Raw genomic sequence first — 21,270 nt, 5'->3', positions numbered from 1 at the left:
ACTGCGCCACCCAGGCGCCCCTATACTACTGAGTTTTAAAAAACAAAATGTTAAAAATCCTTATAGCGTTAGCTACACGGGACTGATGAATCCCCAAACGAACAAATAAGAATTGACACTGCAATTTTCCCTTATTCCATTTCTCCTCCTTTGTTGGTGTATCTGTCAATTTCTTCTTGTAATTCCATGAAATTCTTATCATATATCCTTTAAGGCTATGTTATTAGCTGCGTGCAAATAAATTTCATTCAGGGATTAAATCTTTTTTTCCAGTGAGTAGTAACTTTATTTCACCCTGAATACGATGCTTTTTGCCATACAATCTGTTATAGCTCAGGGTTTCCAAGAGGCACGAACTCCCATCTAGCTCACATCTGTATCCTCGGAGACTGGCAGTGCGTCTCACATACAGCACATGTTCGAAACGGATCTGTGGACATGCCTTCACTATTATAAGACTCCGTCTTAGTTGCGTGGTTTCTGTGAACTTTTTGACGAAGACGGGTAAATTTCTCCAGACGTCTGGAGAGTAAAAAACAGAACAAAGCAAAAAACCCCAAGACTTTACGTTCACAAACTGTGTGTGACTGACTCACAGATGAAATTTGAGTCAAAGCGTGGCCCTAACCTGGTGTTCTTTTACAAACTAGGTTCCGAGGCATATATCTAAAGCACGGATTCCATTTCTCAACCGGCTGTGACCTTGATCCATGACCAAGCCCTTTGAGCAGAATTTTTTCATACGAACAGTAAGTATAAGAAGAGCAGTTTCACTGCCTAGTGACAAGGTTCAAATGAGATAACATGAAAGTCTTTGCCAGCATGTGAAGCTCATAGTAAATGGTAAAATATGTTGTTCTTCCATTATAGCTCTATGGAAATAAAAATAAAGTACCAGCAATAGCTCTGCTACCAGTGTGGGGAATTCAAAGTGACGTTAAGTTCATGGTCAGTCTTCTGCTCCTCCCAGCAGGAAGTCAGTGAGCTGTTTAAGTCAATTGCTGATACTTCTGTGGAAATCATGATTAGTTGAATTAATTATTCAAAGCGCATGTGTGAAACATGTCCTTATGAGAACAAGCTTGCAAAAGTACACGGTTTATAACAGAAAAAGTCTAGGTAATTTGGGACTTACCCAGTTTCCTAATTTAAATACATTCTGATTCATTTTTTACATTGTGACCAGAGAGATCATTTCAATACAGATAGGATCAGGTCACGTTCTTGCATAAAATCTTTCTATAATTCCTCCTCTGCTCTCAGTGTGCAACCCAAACTCCTGACAGTAGCTAAGGCCACATGATAGAATTATGTCACTGTTTCCTTTCCATCTTTATTTTTTTTTTCAACGTTTATTTATTTTTGGGACAGAGAGAGACTGAGCATGAACGGGGGAGGGGCAGAGAGAGAGGGAGACACAGAATCGGAAACAGGCTCCAGGCTCTGAGCCATCAGCCCAGAGCCCGACACGGGGCTCGAACTCACGGACCGCGAGATCATGACCTGGCTGAAGTCGGACGCTTAACCGACTGCGCCACCCAGGCGCCCCTCCTTTCCATCTTTAAAATGCCTTGTTACCAAAAAATAAATACGTAAAAGAAATTGTACCCTAAATACATTTCCGGCCACCGGATAGCTCCGGACTGGTGGAAGCGTTCCAGAATGCGCAGTAGTCAAGCCAGAGCTCCGTGGTGTTCACGTCCACTGGAAATGATAACAGGAGTCGCCCACTAACGCACCGTCTCTTTATTCTGTGGTTTCAGAGACCCTTGGTAAACTGTGGTCTGGAAGTAGACGATTCTCCTGACATAACATCAGAAGGTCAGCAGTAGCCTAACACTCCATCTCCCTGCCTGCCTACATCATTCGTCTCAGTTCATCTCATCACATAGGCATTTTATCGTCGCAACCATCGCACGAGGAATGGTAAGTGTAAGAGAAGCAGATCAATTGAAAGAGAGACCGCATCAGCATAACTTTTATTATAGTGTGTTGTTCCAGTTCCAATTGTTCTCTTTTCTTATTGTTATTGCTTATCTCTTGCTGTGCATAGTTTATAAGTCAACCTCTGTCGTAGGGGTGTGTGTGTGTGTGTGTGCCCAGTACTATCTGCAGTTGCAGGCATCCACTGGGGATCTTAGAACGTGTTCCCTGTGGATACGGTGGGGGGGGGGGGGCCGGGGGACTGCTGCATTGCTTTTTTAGCAACTTGAGAAGCATTCAGGGCGCAGCCATCTAGGAGTAATTGGGATTATAGTCGCGTCAGCAGCTGGGGCTCCATAGACCTGAATTCTGGCGTAGACGATGGAGAGAGACTGAAGGAGGGAATCAACTGGGGGTGTGGTTTATGTGTAGAGAGCTGCAACCATAGAGGAGTTTCGTCAACTCATCCTTAGTCTTCATTTAATCATGGCCTTTCCCGGAGCTCCTTTCTGAGTTTCTCCACATGCTTGTGTTCCCAAAGCTGTTACTTCCCCAACAGAAACCTCATTACACTGTTTCTGTTACCCAGTTTTCTTATTTCCCAATAACAGTGTTGCAGCATGCAAGGAGAAGTCACAGTGACTTCTTGCTTATGTTCTCATTGCTTTGTGCGGTCCCTGACGGCAGTAATTCAATTAAGTTAATTAATATTTTGGGGTACATATTGTGGTTTCCTTCAGTTTTGTGATCACAATAAAAAGGGAAAAGATTACATTTTTTCCTAACTATTTATTTATTTAAATCCAAGTTAGTTTACACTATATGTTAACTATATGTGTTGATTTCGGGGATAGAATTTGGTGATTTATCACTTAAAGAATCAACATATATAACTATATGTGTTGATTTCGGGGATAGAATTTGGTGATTTATCACTTACACAGAATACCCAGTGCTCATCCCAACAAGGGCCCTCCTTCATGCCCATCATTCCCCCCCACCCAATACACCTCCAGCAACCCTTAGCTTGTTCTCTGTATTTAAGAGTCTCTTATGGTTTGTCTCCTTCTCTGTTTTTATCTTATTTTTCCTTCCCTTCTCCTATGTTCATCTGTTTTGTTTCTTAAATTCCACATGTGAGTAAAATAATATGATATTTGTTTTTCTCTGCCTAACTTACTTCACTTAGCATCGTCAATCCTAATTTCATCCACGTTGTTGCAAATGTTAAGATTTCATTCTTTTTGATTGCCGAGTAATATTCCATTGTGTATATATACCACTTCTTCTTTATCCATTCATCAGTCGATGGACATTTGGGCTCTTTACATAATTTGGCTATTGTTGATAGCACTGCTGTAAACGTTGGGGTGTATGTTCTCCCCTTCAAATCAGCAGTTTTGTATCCTTCGGATAAATACCCAGTAATGCAATTGCTGGGTCATAGGGTAGTTCTATTTTTAATTTTTTGAGCAACCTCTATATTGTTTTCCAGAGCAGCTGCACCAGCTTGCATTTCCACCAGCTGTGCAAAAGGGTTCTGCTTTTTCCACATGCTCACCAACAGACGCTGTTCATTTTAGCCATTCTGACAGATATGAGGTGTCTCATTGTGGTTTTGACTAGTATTTCCCTGATGATGAGTGATGTTGAGCATCTTTTCACGTGTCCGTTAGCCATCCGGATGTCTTCTTTGGAAAAGTGTCTATTCATGTCTTTTGCCCATTTCTTCACTGGATTATTTGTTTTTTGGGTGTTGAGTTTGACAAGTCCTTTATAGATTTTGGATACTAACGCTTTATCACATATGTCATTTGCAAATATCTTCACCCATTTCGTCGGTTGCCTTTTAATTGTGCTGATTGTTTACTGTGCAGAAGCTTTTAATCTTGATGAGGTCCCATAGTTCATTTTTGCTTTAGTTTCTCTTTCCTCTGGAGATACGTCAAGTAAGAAGCTGCTATGGCTGAGATCAAAGAAGTTGTTGCCTATTTTCTTCTCTAGGATTTTGATGGCTTCCCCTCTTACATTTAGGTCTTTCATCCATTTTGAGTTTATTTTTAGTATGGTGTAAGAAAGTGCTCCAGATTCGGGGCACCTGGGTGGCGCAGTCGGTTAAGCGTCCGACTTCAGCCAGGTCACGATCTTGCGGTCCGTGAGTTCGAGCCCCGCGTTGGGCTCTGGGCTGATGGCTCGGAGCCTGGAGCCTGTTTCCGATTCTGTGTCTCCCTCTCTCTCTGCCCCTTCCCCGTTCATGCTCTGTCTCTCTCTGTCCCAAAAATAAATAAATGTTGAAAAAAAAATTAAAAAAAAAAAAAAGAAAGTGCTCCAGATTCATTCTTCTGCATGTCACTGTCCAGTTTACCCAACACCATTTGCTAAAGAGACTGTCTCTTTTCCATTGGGTATTCTTTCTTGCTTTGTCAAAGATTAGTTAGCCATATGTATGTGGGTCCGTTTCTGGGTTTTCTTTTCTGTTCCCTTGATCTATTCTATGCATCTGTTTCTGTGTCAGTACCATACTGCCTTGATGATTACAGCTTTGTAATACAGATTGAAGTCTGGAATTGTGATGCCTCCCACTTTGGTTTTCTTTTTCAACATTACTTCAGCTATTTGGGGTCTTTTCTGGTTCCATACAAATTTTAGGATTGTTTGTTCTAGCTCTGTGAAGAATGCTGGTGTTCTTTGGTAGGGATTGCATTGAATATGTAGATTGCTTTGGGTCGGATCAACATTTCAACAATATTTGTTTTTCCAACCCATGCGAATAGAATGTTTTTCCATTTTTCTGTGTCTTCTTCAATTTCATTCATAAGCTTTCTATAGTTTTCAGTGCATAGATATTTCACCTCTTTGGTTAGGCTTATTCCTAGGTATCTTATGGTTTTTGGTTCATTTATAAATGGGATCGATTCCTTGATTTCTCTTTCTGCTGCTTCATTATTGGTGTATTGAAATGCAATAGATTTTTGTGTGTTGATTTTATATCCTGTGGCTTTTAAAAGATTAAAAAAAAACAAAAAAAAATCAAAGGAAGCTAGATTTTAGGTGTGTTTCAGTGTCCTTGTTGAAAGAGGCTTGATAGAGAAAAAAGGGAAAGGAAAGAAAAAAATTAAAAAATTTAAAAAAATGTATAATAAAATAGAATATAAAATGAAATCGGATAAAACTTTTAAAAAAAATAAAAAATAAAATAAAAGGAAATAAATTTTTCTCTTTCTGTCTCCAAGAGAAAGAAAGAAGGAAAGAAAAAAGAAAACAATTTAAGCAAAAACAGAAGCAAAGAGAACGAACAAATAAATGAACCGGCAAACAGAATGAAACCCAAATGAAGTTACATCCTGTTTCCCCTAGAACTGAAACTATGAAGCATTCTATAGTCCATACGCTAAGCAGGTGGAGGGACTGTGCTGGTCTTCTGGGGGATGTGCTTGGATTAATGGTATAATGGCTTGGTATAATGGCTCCGTTCTCCACTAAGCGTTGCTGCTTAACTTACTGCGGTGGATCTGTGTGCGTGTGAGAGGTGAAAATGGCTTCACCCAGCTCCCTAGTCTCTGGGGGAAGGAACTTCTTGCTCTCACTGACCTGCATTCAAGCACCTCCCCTTTGGCTCAGGCCTCCGTCTACTCCCCACCTCTACCCTGTCCATGTCCAAGTTGTTTGCCTGTCAGGTGGCAGTTCACTCCAGAGCTTTATCTCAGATGGGGTTGTGTTCCAAACCCCACACTTCAGAGATCCCCGTGGCTTGGACCCCCACTGACTCTCTGGGGGAGGGTCTCGCCGAGCAATGGCTTGCCCCAGAAAATGTTCTTATGATCACGTAGTAGCAGAGGTTCAGAGATGCCAAGTCACAACCCACAGCCGATGCCAGGTTTCGCCGCACTCTGGTTTCTTCATCCCAATACCAGAAAACGTGGCTGCTTTCCAGGGTCCGCTGGGACCTTTGCCTGTAGGGGGGCAAAGGCCCTCCAAGCAGGGGAGCTGCTTCTCTCCGGCATACAGACCCCTCAGACCCCGCTGCTTGTTCCTGGGAATTCACCCTAGTTCCTCACCAGAGCACCACCAGTCACTAACCTCTGAAACTTCAGACTCTGCACTCCACTGTTTATAGAATCCTGGTGATATTGAATCCCTCTCCTTTCTCCCCATCGATGATTTTGGGGAAAAGATTTCTTATTTAGTCCCCTGCGAGCGTTTTCACTCTTTCTCTCCAGCTACTTTCAGGGGGAGTACTTTTCTTGCGGAATCCCAGTGTGCCACAATTCCCCCCTTTCTCTTTCTCTCTGTCCTCTCTCTGTGAAAGTGGCTCCCTACTTTTTGTGACTTTTCTCTCCCCCAGTTCACCTCTCTACACCAGGTACCTGCTGAGTTCTGTGGCTCAAGTTATACGGATTGTTGCGTTAATCCTCAGATCAATTTCCTAGGTGTTGAGAATGGTTTGGTACTGATCTAGCTGCGTTTCAGGGACAAAGACAAGCTCAGTGTCTCCAAGCTGCTCTGCCATATTAACTCATCATCCATTTATTTTTGAGAGAGAGAGAGAGTGGGGAGGAGGAGCAGAGAGAGAGAGAGAGAGAAAGAATCCCAATAAGCTCCACGGTGTCAGTGCAGAGCTTGATTGGGGCTCGATCTCACGAACCGTGAGATCATGATCGAAGCCCAAACCAAGAGTCGGACACTGAGCCACTGGGCACCCCAGAAAATCGGATTCTTTCAGCATTCCCGTTAGGTCTAAGATTGGACTTCTGTGTCTCTCAGAATACAATGTAATAACCAGAGAGACCACGGAGACCTCAAGAGCGGGGATGACCACAGAATAGGTGGAGAGCAAGACGTGGGAAGACACAAAGTAATAAAAATGGAAAAGGAGAGAAGGACAAAGGAAGTGAACTTGGATAAGATTTATCACAACAGGAATTCAGATAGAAAATGTGGGTGGGGCCATAACTTCCGGTAGGACAGGCTGGGCTAGCATTGTCTCTCCATGATCCCCATCTGACAATCACACCAGGGATAGGCAGTCGAGAATTTTTAAAGACGGTGAGATGAAAGGGAGCTGGTTTGGGAATCCTAGAACTGGAGAACTAACACAGTGGCAGGGCACCTTGTATGCCCTTCCCACTGCACCTAAAAGAAGTCAACTACAGCTTGGTATTTCCTGACCCCCCCCCCCCAACCTGACAATAAAAGACAACCCAGGTAGATTCTTCTCTTGCACTGATTGATGGCTTCCCGCTGACACTACCAGGCAGGTCCGGTAGGGCTAGTGAAAAGGATCTACTGGGATCCCCACTGTCAGTAAGCAGCTGAAGAAAGCACTCACCCTTCCAGACCGGAGACTCTCCTCTCCCATGCAGAGACACCACAGGGCCAGGAACGCCAGCAGGGGTGAGCACACCCTAATAAGCGCACCGTCCAGGCAGTTTCTTTCCTTTCTGTGGCCGAAGGCTCCCTTCTTCCAGCTGGATGCACCAGGCTGGGCGGGTTGAGAATGCTCCTTCTGCCCCCCTCCTGCAGCACCAGGGGAGGCCACGGGAGCCCCTGCGGTACCAGATAAACCGAGACCAAAATAACACTGACTCTGAAGATTGTCACTGGAACCACAGAACCCAAAAGTGGGCCAGGGTGCGCATGCTACATCTAAAGAAGCTGACTCCCTACTAAAATAAGGACGGATAGCTCCCAGAGTCTCCAAACGTAATGGTCAAAATAGAGAATCATGTTCCTTGGTATTGACCCGAAGAAGCTGGAATCTTACATCCACATAAAAACCTGCACAAGGATGTCAGCAGCCTTATTCATAATTGCCAACATTGGGAAGCAATCAAGATGTCCTTCAGTGGCTGAGTGGTTAAACAGACTACGGAACATTCAGACAAGGCAGTATTATTCACAGCTGTGCAGCAATAAGCTACCAGTGCATGAAAATACTTGGAGGAAACTTAAATGCGCATTACTAAGTGAAAGAAAGCACTTTGAAAAAGTTTATGATCCCAACTATACGACTTTCTGGAAAAAGCAAAGCTATGGAAACAATAAAAAGGTCAGTGGTTATGGTAGTGGGGGGCTAGAAGGTGATAAATTAGCAGAGCAAAGAGGTGTGCCCTATTTTATGGTTGAGATGTGTTTGCCTTCAGTCTAGTTGTTTGCAATGGCTCTCTTGGCCTGTTATAGGCAGGGTTTGGTCTCCGTGATGTTAAAGGGCCAGTCTTAGGCCACCTTGGGCTTGAGTTGGGTCAGACCAGATAGACGCCCGGCCTCAGCCCACTGCTGGCGCTAGAGTCATACTTACGTGTGTGGTTATCTTACCCTCTGCCCAGGACAAGTCACTTTGGAGTGGTGCTGGCCATTGTTGGGGATGAGACCTGCATCCACTTTAGAGGGACTCTCTGAATGAGGATGGTTGGAGGGTGTAGTTTGCAGGAGAATGTGGGGGCAGGGTGCACCGTTAGCAAAGCTAGGTGGAGAGTCTTTGGGCTGATTCCCACAGGTGTCCATGTATCTAGGCTAGTGGGCCGAGGAGAGAGATGGCACCAGCCAGAGGGCACTTCTTAGAGAAGTGTCCCAAAGATATCTGCCCCTCCTGTACATGCTCTGAGGCCAGGAAATAAGTCTACCTTACTGCATACCCCATATGCTATGCTTTTCAAACTGCTGCTCTTATGTTATATCTGTGTAGATGGGGTTCTTATGCTTTTTTTTTTTTTTAAGGGTTGGAACTCAGTTTCCCTGTCACCCTCAAGCTCCCTCAGAACCAAACCTGCTAACTGTTAGAGTTTCCGGTGTTAAGCCCTGCTGATTATAAAAACGTGTGAAGTTAAGCCCCTGTGATTTTCAAAGGCAGACATGATGGGGATTCATCTTCTCAGTGCAAGTCCCCCTTGTCTGGGGTCCTCGGTGTGGGTCTCTTCCTCTCCCTTCTCCATGCCTATGGTGTACCTCCCTATTGCGATGAGCCTTGCAGCTTAGTTTGGTTCCCAGCCTGTCTCCAGGCCATCTTTCCAGTTTTGATGTGGCCTCCTCTCTATGATCAAGAGTGGAGAGGGGCGCCTGGGGGGCTCAGTCAGTTGTGCATCCAACTTCGGCTCAGGTCATGATCTTGCAGTCCGTGAGTTCGAGCCCCACGTCAGGCTCTGTGCTGACAGCTCAGACCCTGGAGCCTGCTTCCGATTCTGTGTCTCCCTCTCTCTCTGTCCTTCCCCTACTCGCATTCTGTCTCTCTCTCTCTCTCTCTCTCTCAAAAATAAATAAACATAAAAAAATTAAAAAGAGTGGAGAGTCTGTTCAGCAAGTCTTGGGGTCATTTTCTAGGTGAGCTACACTGATGTGTGTGTTATTTAGGTGTACCAATGGGACCAGGTGAGCTCAGGATTCTCCTACTCCACCAGTCTTTCTGGAAGTCACAATATTTTCATTTTTTTTAATGTTTATTTTTTTCTGAGACAGAGACAGAGCATTACAGGGGGAGGGGTAGAGAGTGAGAGAGAGACACAGAATCCGAAGCAGGCTCCAGGCCCTGAGCTGCCAGCACAGAGCCCGACGTGGGGCTCGAACTCATAAGCCGCAAGGTCATGGCCTGAGCCTGAAGTTGGACGCTTAGCCGACTGGAAGTCACAATATTTTAAACTCTGATGCTCATTAAACCCCGGTCTTTGTTCTTAGTGACCCCCGGAAGTTTCAGGTATGCCAAGCTCCATCAGAATTAGCATCTTCTTGGCCTCATTAGCTTTCTGAGGCAGGCAAGTTAGACATTGATGGTAACATGTCAAAGCGAGCCGGCAAAGCGGTCATGTGATTTGTGTGGTCCAACTCCTTTTAATGGAAAGCTGACGTGGGGCTTGATCCCACAAACCATGAGACCGTGACCTGAGCTGAAACCAAGAATCTGAGGCTTAACCAACTGAGTCACCCAGGTGTGCCTAAAAACGTGTAAGTAAAAAAAAAAAAAAAAAAAAAAAAAAAAAAAAAAAAAAAGAAAGCTATATTGGACGAGACAAAAACTACACCACCTCTTTTATGCACAAAGGGTCAGGGCCCGCTACGTAATTTGCACGGTCACGTGCAAAATAAAAGCTTGGAGTGTCTTGTTTAGATATTAGTAATAAGTTGAAGGCATTGAAGGTAGCATATTAAACTGAGTATAAAGCCCCTTTGAGCATGGAGATCGGCTCCTGGACAGACTGGATGTCCATGTACCTGGTCCTGCACAGAGTCATTTTTCTCCCCAGTTGCAATTCATCATTAACTGCTCATGTTCAGTGTTTCTGCTTCTTGAAGAGGGTGCCTTCTTTACTGAGCTACTTAGCAATAGTCACTTTGTCTGGAAGGCTTCCCCCATTTTTCTCAGATTCTTTTCATGATGCACTAGGATGAAACACACCATTTCTCTTACCACCACCCCCCCCCGGCTTTTTCTAATATTTATTTTTGAGAGGGAGGTGGGAAGGGTAGAGAGAGAGGGAGACAGAGAATCCAAAGCAGGTTCCAGGCTCCGAGCTGTCGGCACAGAGCTCGACACAGGGCTTGAACTCACAAACCATGAGATTGTGACCTGAGCTGAAGTTGGACGCTCAACTGACTGAGCCACCCAGGCACCCCCCCCCCCCAATGACTCTTACCCTTGAAGAAACATTGATATTCAGAATATTTTAACCCAGGCATGAGCCAATCAGAGTAATCTCTGGCCAGTGGTCCACCTCGGGGAAATGGCTTTATCTGAACCCAGCAGAAAAAAGGTTGTCGGTATTCTCCAGACCAAAGCTTCATCAGGAAGATTTTAGATACTAAAGTTCATAATGTTTCCTGAAGCAGGCATAAATTAATAGTTATTGGATACTAAGTATTAAGCTGAGGTTTATTGGACACCTTTACCTAAATCATAGATTTCGTTTTTCAGAGCAAGCCTATCACCATATAGATCTTACGGGTGAGAGAATTTAGTTAATGTGCTGTAATCATTTGTGAAATAATGAATTACCACACATTGTGGTTTAAAAACAATATGAATTATTATCTTATAGTTCTGGAGGTCAGAGTTTCAAAATGGATCTTAATAGGCAAAAGTCAGGGTGTTGGTAGAGCTCTGTTCTCTTTGGGATTCTGGGGGACAATCGATTTCCTTGCTTTCTGCAGTTTCTAGAAGCCACTTGCATTCATTGGCTTGTGGCCTCTTGCTTCATCTTCAAAGATGGCAGCACAACTCCTTCAAGCCTTTCTCTGGGTAACGCTGCCACCTTCCTCGAACAAAGATCCCCATGTGTTTAAATTGAGCCACCCGCATATTCCAGAATAATTCTCCATCGTAACAGGCTTCATTTTTTAAAAATTTTTTAATTTTTCAAAAATTTAATTATTTAAATTCAAGTTAGTTAACATATAATGTTGTATTGGTTTCAAGGGTAGAACCCAGCGGTTCATCACTTCCATATAAAACCCAGTGCTCACCCCAACAAGTGCCCTCCTTAATACCCATCACCCATTTAGGCCATTCCCCATGCACCTTCCCTCCAGCAAGTCTAGGTTTATTCTCTATAGTTAAGTCTCTTATGGTTTGCTTCCCTTTTTTTTCCCCTTCCCCTATGTTCATCTAATTTGTTTCATAAGTTCCACATATGAGTGAAATCATATGATGTTTGTCTTTCTCTGACTGGCTCATTTTGCTTAGCATAAAACCTTCTAGTTCTATCCACATTGTTGCAAATGGCAAGATTTCATTCTTTTTGACCACTGAGTAATATTTCATTGTATATATGGACCACATTTCTGGATTCTTAACCACATCTTCAAAGACCTTTTTTGTTTTTTAATTTAGTTTTATTTTTTTTAATGTTTATTTATTTTTGAAAGAGAGAGAGAGAGAGAGAGAGAGAGACAGAGTGCCAGCAGGGGAGGGGCAGAGAAAGAGGGAGACACAGAATCTGAAACAGGCTTCAGGCTCTGAGCTGTCAGCACAGAACCCGATGTGGGGCTCGAACCCACGAACTGTGAGATCATGACCTGAGCTGCAGTCAGATGCTTAACTGACTGAGGCACCCAGGCGCCTCAACTTTCTTTATTTTAAATAAAAAATTTATTTAGAGGGAGAGAGAGCGTGAATAGGGCAGAGGGGCAGAGGGAGAGAGAGAGAGAGAGAGAGAGAGAGAGAGAGAGAGAGAGAAAATCTCAAGCAGGCTCCATGCTCAACATGGAGACTCATGAGGGCCACGATCCCATAGCCTTGGATCATGAGCTGAACTGAAGTCAAAAGTTGGATGCTGAATTGACTGAGCCATCCAGGCACCCCTCTTAAAGACATTTTTAAATTTTTCTCCATGTAAGGTAACATATCCACAGGCTTGGGGATTAGGACGGGGAATCTTTGAGGGGCCAATATTCTGCCTACCATATACACGTAAAGTTAAACAACTACCAGGCTATAAGACTTGTGTTTGAGTTGAGAGTATTTTGCTCCAAAGGCCATGTTCTTTCACACAATCTTTTATGTTTCCTCACATTGAATACATCTGTCATCCATTCTGTTGTCAAAACCAGAAAGGCCAAGAAAAGTGGGGCAGAGGTAAAGTAGGACTAAATACTTTTCATGAGGTTTTGCTGTTTCCAATAGTTTCTTATCAGTGAACTGTTCCAACAAAACAAAATCTGTTACAATTATTTTTACATTAGTCATTTGAGAGAGTCCCTTCTATTGAGTAGTGACGGGAACCTTGAAGGGCTTTTTCGCCACAACCAGACAGTCACTCATTTGTGCTTTTAAATATATGCCTCATTTTAAAAAATCTTGTTTGGGAAAAGAAAAAAAAAATCCTTTTTTTCTAAGTGAAATTTGAAATAACTGTCTGGGTACTCTGTCTTTTCACCGTGTAAAAACATGCCAGTGTATCGTGTATAGGGTAACACCTGTTAGACACAGGATTTGATAAGAAGAGTGAACAGAATCCTAGGGCTTATAAGTCATGAAATTCACACAGTTTAATATAGAGCCCTTGTATTTTAGAAAGGTAGTTTTTCATGTAGCTAACATATCATCGGGACTGTATGCACTAGTTTTCTGTTTCTTTTGCTCATTAAGAGGAGCTGTTTCAGGAACAGAAACTGAAAGGGTTTTTTTGTGGCTTTTTGACTAACAAGGTCAACGTTTGACCTTTACTGACTATGGAGGGTCTTAGTTTCAAACTAGTTCCTCAGATCATTTAATCATGGCATCTATCAGTAACTGAATGTAGACAAATGGCTTTGCCCTTAACTCGAGGAGCTCATTTTAAAATAAAAGTAATAATGTCAGCCCCGTTATTTAGCGGCACCAGTTAAATGAGAACATGTGTGTAAATCTTTTCTCCGTGTTCCTAGATCATGGTAAAGGGTAATAAACTGTAGGTTTTTGTTATCATGCCATGATAATAATAGTAAAACTGATGTTGTTAATTGTGCCACCTATGTAGGAACTCCAGTACAGTGTGAAAACCTATCAAAGTTTACTTTCTGTCCCCTTTGATGACAAAATCGTGAAAAAATACAAAAAGGGCCGGCTTGACAATTCATATTTACTCTGCCAATGGTATTACAAGCTGAGAGACCCCAAGCTAACGCTGAGAACCAGAAGGGGCCGATTAAAAAAAAACAAAAACAAACAAACCAGAAACACCTCTTTGAGGGCATTGGAGCAAACGTCTTTTAAGGTATTGGAGAGTTTTCAGGGTTAACTGGAAGACCAGCAAAGATTCTGGATTTAAAAAAAAATTTTTTTAAGGGAGACTGAGCTTTTGAGAATAGGTTTTAATTGGAGATTAGGATTGCCCTCGCTTTTTTTATGTGCGTCATATTTACTGCCCCTGAGAATCACCTCCTCCATCCTCACAGCAGTACTTCTGGCAATGCTCAAGCAGTAACAAATTTGACTGTTCCCATGACCGAGTTTTAAAGAAATTTTTGCAAAAAAAAAAAAAAAAAAAAAAAAAAGAAAAGAAAAGAAATTTTTGCTAAGCACCCACCTTCTCTGAAGGCAAGCTGCTTTCTGACTCGTGGTCCCCTTTCTTTTCGTGAGGTGGGTGTGTAAATAAGGAAGTTCTAAACCGAAAGGAGAGGTGGTTCTCTTGGCTTGGAAGCGATCTGAAGCCACTTGTTAGCTGTCTGCGATGTAGGGGCAAAATGCATGATAGCAATTGTGTGGAGAAAGCCTGTGTGCCGGTGGAATTGCTGACAAACCCAAGTAAGAAGCTGGTCTGTATGCAGTGACTGTGGGAATTGGGGCGGTAAGATAAGAGCAGTAATGCGGGTCTGGTTTCTGCACAGGGAAGACAGTCTTTTGGAGAGAGTTTTCAAGGCTGAGAGATGGAATGCTAGAGGTTATAAATTGCAGGTTTACGATTGGTGTAAAAATATGCAGCTACTTGGGTACCCTTGTGCCAACAAGTGAGGAGGGAGAACTGTTAGGGAACGATGTCAGAGAGTCGAGTCCGGTTCCATTGATGACAGAGGATAAACCTTGTAACAATGAATCTCACTGACATATACAGTCATATTTTATTAATAAATATCAGTTCACAAATAGTAAAAATTCAAACGTAAGAAAATGGAATTAAAAGTTAAATTATGAGGTTAAAACTTGGTAAATGTTAATAACAGTGAATTTCACCGAAAAGAACAATGCGCATTTTAAAGTGTCATACAGATGCAGGGTATTATCATTGGTAAATAAGGTAGAAAATAAGGGTGCCTCGGTGGCTCAGTCAGTTAAGCGTCTGACTCTTTATTTTGGCTCAGGGCATGATCTGAGGGTGGTGAGTTTGAGCCCCATGTAGGGCTCCATGCCCAGCAGGGAGCTTGTTTGGGATTCTTTCTCTCTCCCTCTACTCACTGTCTCTCTCTCTCTCTAAAAATAAATAAGTAAACAAACAAATAAATAAAATGAGGTGGAAATCTACAATGGAAGCTCATACATAGGAAAGATAGAAATAAAAAGCAAAGAAAAGGCAAACGGTATGGAGTTTTTTAGCAAGTAAAAAAAAGTAAACAGAAGGCAAAGGAAAAACAGTACAGCATTCAAATGGAATTATCTAAAATTGGAGGCACAGTAAGAAGAAAATAATGTATATACACACATATAATCTCATATATATTATATGAGATACGTTATATATTATATATATTATACATTATATATATATTATATATATTATACATTTATACAAAGCTTGAAACTGTAAAAAACCACTTGTATTCAAGGCTTTATGTGATGAGTTAGTAAGTGGGGGAAAAAAAAACGTTTTGGACCGGTTGCAGAAAATCGAAGTGGTATAATTTAGGAGTGAAAAAAATTTCTTTTGTCTTTGATAAAAGTTGTCCTCGACTTAGAGAAAAGGCAGTTCATATGAGGACAAGACGATGCCTAATCCTTGTTGAGTGACTTCATTTATTTCTTCATTCCTTTGGGATTTTCGTATTTCCATAAGAGCTGCTTTAAAGTATATGTTAGATAATTCCAACATCTTGTCATCGCAGCACTGGCTTCCGTTGACTGTCTTTGGCCACGTTCGTTGAAATTTTCATGGCCATTCATATGCTGAGTAATTTTGGACTGTGTTCTGGACAGTTTGAATGAACATTTTGTTACGAGACTTTTGATTTTGTTTAAATTTTGGGGTGTATTGATATTTTTGGTTTTAGCCAGCAATTACTCTGGCTTGGTTCAGGCATTCTGTGGGCTCTAATTCCAATGTCGGCTCGGTGTTTGGATCCTTTGTTGTGTTAGTCAGATCTTTCCTGGGTGTGCATCAACCATTGATCGTTCTGGGAAACATTAATGAGAAACTTTCTGGTGTGGATAGAATGTTACGGGAAAATATGCCTGCTTCACCAAGAAAGTCTTTAAAAGAAGTAGCTAAAAGTGTGTATGGTGGCCACGTGATGGACTCTGAAGAGGGTTCCAACAGGAAATTTGACAAGAGGGTTTAGGGGCGCCTGGGTGGCTCAGTCAGTTAAGTGTCTGACTTTGGCTCAGGTCATGTTTTCATGGTTCGCGAGTTCAGGCCCTCCATCGGGCTCTCTGCTGTCGGCACAGAGCCTGCTTCGGATCCTCTGTCCCCCTCTCTCTGTGCCCCTCCCCTGCTCACGGTGTCTCTCTCAAAAATAAACATTAAAAAAAAAAAAAAACATTTACAGCAGGTTTTAGATAACGTAGGGTCTTTTGAGATACAACACAAATATAGAAAAGTGTACAAAACACATAGACAGCTTAATGAATTATTCTAAGGTGAGCGTCCTTGTTAAATGCTGTCTTTGTTTGGGGTGCCTGGGTGGCTCAGTTGGTTGGGCAGCTGACTCTTGATTTTGGCTCAGATCATGATCTCACAATCCATGCTGGGTGTGGAGCCTGCTTGGGATTGTCTCTTTCCCTCTCCTTGTGCTGCATCTCTGCTCACACACTCTCTCTCTCCCTACCCCCCCCTCTCAATAAAAAAAAAAATACTATCTTTGTCAGATAAAGAAGCTTGCCATCCATCTCAGAAGCCCTCTAGGCAGTCTTTAGGAATAACACTAAATTGACTTTGATGAGAATCATTTTCTCACTTTAATTTTGACTTAAATAAAAAGACTTTTAAGTCCCTTTTAATGAAGAGATACCCCCGTGATTGCTTCTTAAAATGTGCTTTCCATGTTTTTTTAAGTTTCAAGATAATTTATCATGTAGAATTTACAACAGTCTGAAGTTTGTTGATCTCGTTCCTGTCATTTAATTAACATGATTCTCCCTCTCTTACATTTCTATTAAATTGGTAGCTGGATCTGGAAATAGAATGAGATTTGTATTTAGTTTTGGGGGACAGGTGCAAAGCCACTGCATGGCTTGTGCACTAAGATCAGTTCTTCTGTGAGCAAGTAAACTACAGAGACAAAATTGTACATTCATAAAATGACAGGCCAGTTGTCCCCCCTAGTGAAAAGGAAGGAAGAGGAAGTAACATTTTGTCGGTTAATGCTTCTAGTAGTCTGAGGTCTGTTCTGCAGTTAACGTAAAAAAAAAATAAATAAATAAATAAATAACAAAAACCTAAAACAAAAACGCGTTTTTCATTATGTTTTTTCCAGATTATCTTCCTTCAAGAAAGCATTCTACTAAAGTTAAACGAAATAGAGCCTTTTCCTTCATCATCACATGTTTCATACTTATATTGAATGGAATAATTATATACGTTGTAGGTAAGTAATTTGTAATCTTTGTTCATCTAGAGAAGTCCACTTTCCAAAAGAAGAGAGGACTTATTGATAATTTCCCTGTTCTTTACAGTTCCTAAGTTCTTTTTTTTTTTCATTTCACCAGTTGAGTTAAATTCCAATAACCTTGTAAGTGGGGTCTAAGATTTTAATTGTGTAATATAGGGGTCACATTATTACAAACTTAATAGAATGCTCAGAGTTTGCAGAAGGTAGAACCCAATTGCCAGTCATATTGTGCTTTAATTTATATTATTGCTAGGCCTTTTATCATGTAGTCTTACTATATATATGTATACATTTCTATATATATTATATATGTATAAATATTTACTTACAAATATATATTTATATATTTAATATATTTATATATAAATTTACTCTCAAATTACGTTTTCTTTTTAAACAATTTTCTTAGGTTAAGGATATATCAGAAATGAGCTATAGTTGGCATGTAACATTATGTAAGCTTCAGGCATACAATATAATTGAAATTACATTTTCAATTAAAATTACTTCAGGGGCGCCTGGGTGGCGCAGTCGGTTAAGCGTCCGACTTCAGCCAGGTCACGATCTCGCCGTCCGGGAGTTTGAGCCCCGCGTCCGGCTCTGGGCTGATGGCTCAGAGCCTGGAGCCTGTTTCCGATTCTGTGTCTCCCTCTCTCTCTGCCCCTCCCCCGTTCATGCTCTGTCTCTCTCTGTCCCAAAAATAAATGAACGTTGAAAAAAAAAAATTAAAAAAAAAAAAATAAAATAAAATAAAATTACTTCAAAGATCTTGTGTGTAGGTCCTGATGGAGGACGCATCCAAAGAGAGCTGTAGAAACTGATGTGTTTGATTCATGAAATTGCATTTGTGCTTGAATATTTGCCAAGAATTCAGTAATTTTCTTTAATGTTGACTTTTTTGAGGGACAGAGACAGAGTGTGAGCAGGGGAGGGGCAGAGAGAGAGGGAGACACAGAACCCGAAGCAGGCTCCAGGCTCTGAGCTGTCAGCACGGAGCCTGCCTTGGGGCTCGAATTTCTGAACTGTGAGATCATGACCCGAGCTGAAGTCAGATGCTTAAACTGACTGGCCTCCCTAGGCACCCACAGCAATTTTTAAACAATGTATTAATAGGATCTAGGCTGAGATAATATTCAAAAAATAGAGGACCACAAAACCATGGTGGCTTTGAGACAAAAAATAGAGACTTCTTTGATCTCTCAATACTTCTGTTGTGAGTGAATAAGACCGTGGGGCCACTATTTTCCATTATTCTCTTAAGATATCATTGGCTTCTGTAAGGTGCCGCCATCAAGGCTGGGTTTCCTGAAAGAAAGGAATAGGGTACAATGAGGAGGGCTGCTCAGTCTTTTAAGGTCCAGGACAGAAAGTAGCATAAATCCCTTCCAACTCAAGTTTCATTTGTGGAAACTTAGTAAGAAAGCCCCACGGGAATGAAACTCTGTCTCTGTCTCTGACCTGACAATTTATTAGGATTTGTCTCAGGGTGAGGTTTGGGCGTATTTATCCTACTGGGCATTGGCTGAGTTTTTGAATGTTTAGATCATGGATTTCACCACATTTGGGAAGTTTACAGCCATTACTTTTTCCAGTAATCTCTCTGCCACTCTTTGTCTCCCTACTTCTTTCTGAGACCCCTGTGATGCGTATGTGGGTTTGCTTCATGGCATCCAACAAGTGCCTTAAGCTCTGTTCATTTTCTTCATTCTTTTTCTCTGTCCGCTCCTCCTCCTTGATAATTTCAGTTGTCCTACTGGTAACTTCCCTGAATCTTTCTTCTGCTGCTCAAATCTGATATTAAGTCCTTCTACTGAAATTTTTCCTTTTTAGTAAGAGAAATGTCTGTCCTGCTCCCTCCATTTTGAGAGAGGGAACAGGAGACGGGGCTGCCTTCTACCTTAGGCCCAAACTGCCGCTGCACTAGTCAGAAGGTATTCCATGCATGAGAAGAAAACACGTTTTCCTACCATTTTGAAGATGGCCTTTATTGATTGGGTGTTGGCTTGATTTGTGTAGACTTTTATAAACCTTTGTTTTCCACAGGTCTTACCAGTTTCAGTCAGCTATTTTCTTGGGCTTTTTTTGGTTTGTCTTTATTTTTTAAGTTGTTCCTGTGGAGGAACGAGAACTTGGGGTTTCCCAGTTCACCATCGTACTGCCCTCTACTCCTGGGGATGGGGAGATACTTTTGAGGGAAGTACGCAAGCACATGCTGCCTCCCACTGTTTTCTCCTTCGGACTGCAAAGAATATTTGAGAATTACTGTGATAGAAGAGCAGTCCGCCAAAGAAAGTTATTCATTCATTTTCTCAGTGAAAGGTCTACTGTTGAGTCATAGCCTTGTCAAAGTTACGTGCCCCAGGAGACAGTGATGGTTCACAGGAGGTCAGACTCCCTGATAAGCCCTGGGGTTAGCAGAACAATACAGAAAACTATGCCCTTGAGTAACATAAAACAAAATCCATGATGCAATTCACACGCAGGTAATAATTGGTTAAAGTACTACGTTCACGTCCGCCTCCATTCTTATGTCTTTTCTCATCCTCATCACACCTAATTACCTACTTCTTAGTCCTTCATAGGTCGATCAGAGTACAGAGTTTAAAAGCACAAATCTGAGTGCAGATTCTGGATTTAGATGGCTTGGGTTTGAATTCTAGCTCTCTCGTCTGTGCAGCTTTGTAAACTTGGACAGCTCTAATACCCTCTCGGTGCTTCAGTTTGCTTACTGTTGTTGAAATAATGAGGTAAATTTGTGTATGATTGAACTTGGACAATGTCAGGGACACAGCTGGTAGACGATGATTACTGCTACTTGTTAGAGAGCTCAAATTCTTTTCAGTTAAAACACAGCGGACTCTGCGTGTTGGTAAAAAATTTAAAATTTCGTAGAATCATGTGAATCCACCATGTAGTGAAATGTGATGAAAATCAGAAATGGTTGAATAATGGTCCCAAAGTCATGTATTTCATCTATGGCATAGGCAGGACGCTGACCTAATTTTGGCTCCATTAGAATTGACTTCCTTTTAAAGCAGGTATACATTCGGACAAATTTATAAAGTGCTTCCATTTTTCAGGAATAACATATTAATATTGATTGCACCCCTGAGTTCTCATAGCATTTGCTACCTGATGGTTATAATTATTAATTTGTATGTGCATTTTTTACGTTTGCGGTGAGCAACTTGAGGGAAAATACCATTTTTTTCCTATATCGTTAGTCCCTAGCTTAGTACAGAATAAGTGTTCCATAGATGATCAGTGATTGTATAAATTTCTAATATTTTTATCCTTTTGAATATAATTTTAAATATGTGGCTTCATTTCCAGTTTTCCAACTTCTCTAATCATACTATCCATACTATAATTTTGGATAGGGATTTTTCCTTCTAAAAGTTAGAAAAATGGTGTAGTCTAGTGATAAGGCACATCCACATTTTCACCACCAAACTATCTGAGTTCAAATCCCAAATCTGCGCGTGTGAGCTGTGGAACTTTTAGAAAATTAAACATCTATTCCTAATTTCTTCATCTGTGAAATAGACATGATCAATCAATCCACCTCATAAGGCTGTTATGAGCCTTGATAAGCTAATATAAATGAAGTATATAAACCAGTAAATAAAAGTATATAAAGATTTTTTTTTTAAATCATTTTCTGCTCTGGTTTTCTTCTGCGTGTTCTGTATAGCCACTATGGCTGATAGGTGAGGGACTAATTTTTCAATCCTATGTGGACTACCGCACTTTTATTTGTTTTTAAATTTCTCATATTATTTTGACAGAAAACTAATTTTGAGGCCTGTGATCCAAACCACTCAGCATGGTTGACGGGTAACATAACTTAATACTGCCCTACCTTGGACTGTGAATTTTGCTATTATTCAGTCATACCAGACGTTTTAAAATCTGTGACTGCCCTCTGGTGTCAGTAAGAGATTATACAGACTCTGTTAGCTGAAAACAAGTCTGCTTTTATTAATTTATTTTTAATTTTTATTTTAATCCCAGTATAGTTAAGATACTGTGTTATATTAATTTCAGGTGCACAATAGAGTGATTCAACATTTCTGCAATTACTCAGTACTTGTCAAACTAAATATACTCTTAAAATTTTTT

The 21,270-nt window shown here is 41.3% G+C and overlaps 1 protein-coding gene and 1 long non-coding RNA gene across 3 annotated transcripts in view; both read left to right on the top strand.

Annotated features, from left to right (window-relative positions):
• LOC121038974 (uncharacterized) overlaps positions 1-8,155 on the top strand; it is a 21,008-nt gene extending 12,853 nt beyond the window's left edge. The window contains exons 2-4 of the long non-coding RNA XR_005794589.1: positions 651-749; positions 1,764-1,926; positions 7,287-8,155. This is a non-coding gene — a long non-coding RNA (uncharacterized LOC121038974). The remainder of the gene's footprint in view (positions 1-650; positions 750-1,763; positions 1,927-7,286) is intronic.
• Positions 8,156-13,931: 5,776 nt separating this feature from the next.
• LOC121038973 (C-type lectin domain family 2 member D-like) overlaps positions 13,932-21,270 on the top strand; it is a 16,016-nt gene continuing 8,677 nt past the window's right edge. Inside the window, exons 1-2 of one of the 2 annotated variants that reach the window (XM_040488984.1) lie at positions 13,937-14,134; positions 17,014-17,124. In XM_040488984.1, the coding sequence (XP_040344918.1) occupies positions 14,074-14,134; positions 17,014-17,124 (172 nt within the window). In that variant the 5' untranslated portion in view covers positions 13,937-14,073. Of the gene's footprint in view, positions 14,135-17,013; positions 17,125-21,270 lie in introns of both variants that reach the window. The other variant, XM_040488985.1, reaches the window with a different exon arrangement.

Source organism: Herpailurus yagouaroundi, unplaced genomic scaffold (assembly GCF_014898765.1).
Source record: "Herpailurus yagouaroundi ecotype Mexico unplaced genomic scaffold, PumYag 166, whole genome shotgun sequence".
In the NCBI taxonomy this organism is placed as follows: Eukaryota; Metazoa; Chordata; class Mammalia; order Carnivora; family Felidae; genus Herpailurus; species Herpailurus yagouaroundi.
Note: the sequence above shows the minus strand (reverse complement) of the source record. Positions and strands in the feature narration are given on the sequence as shown.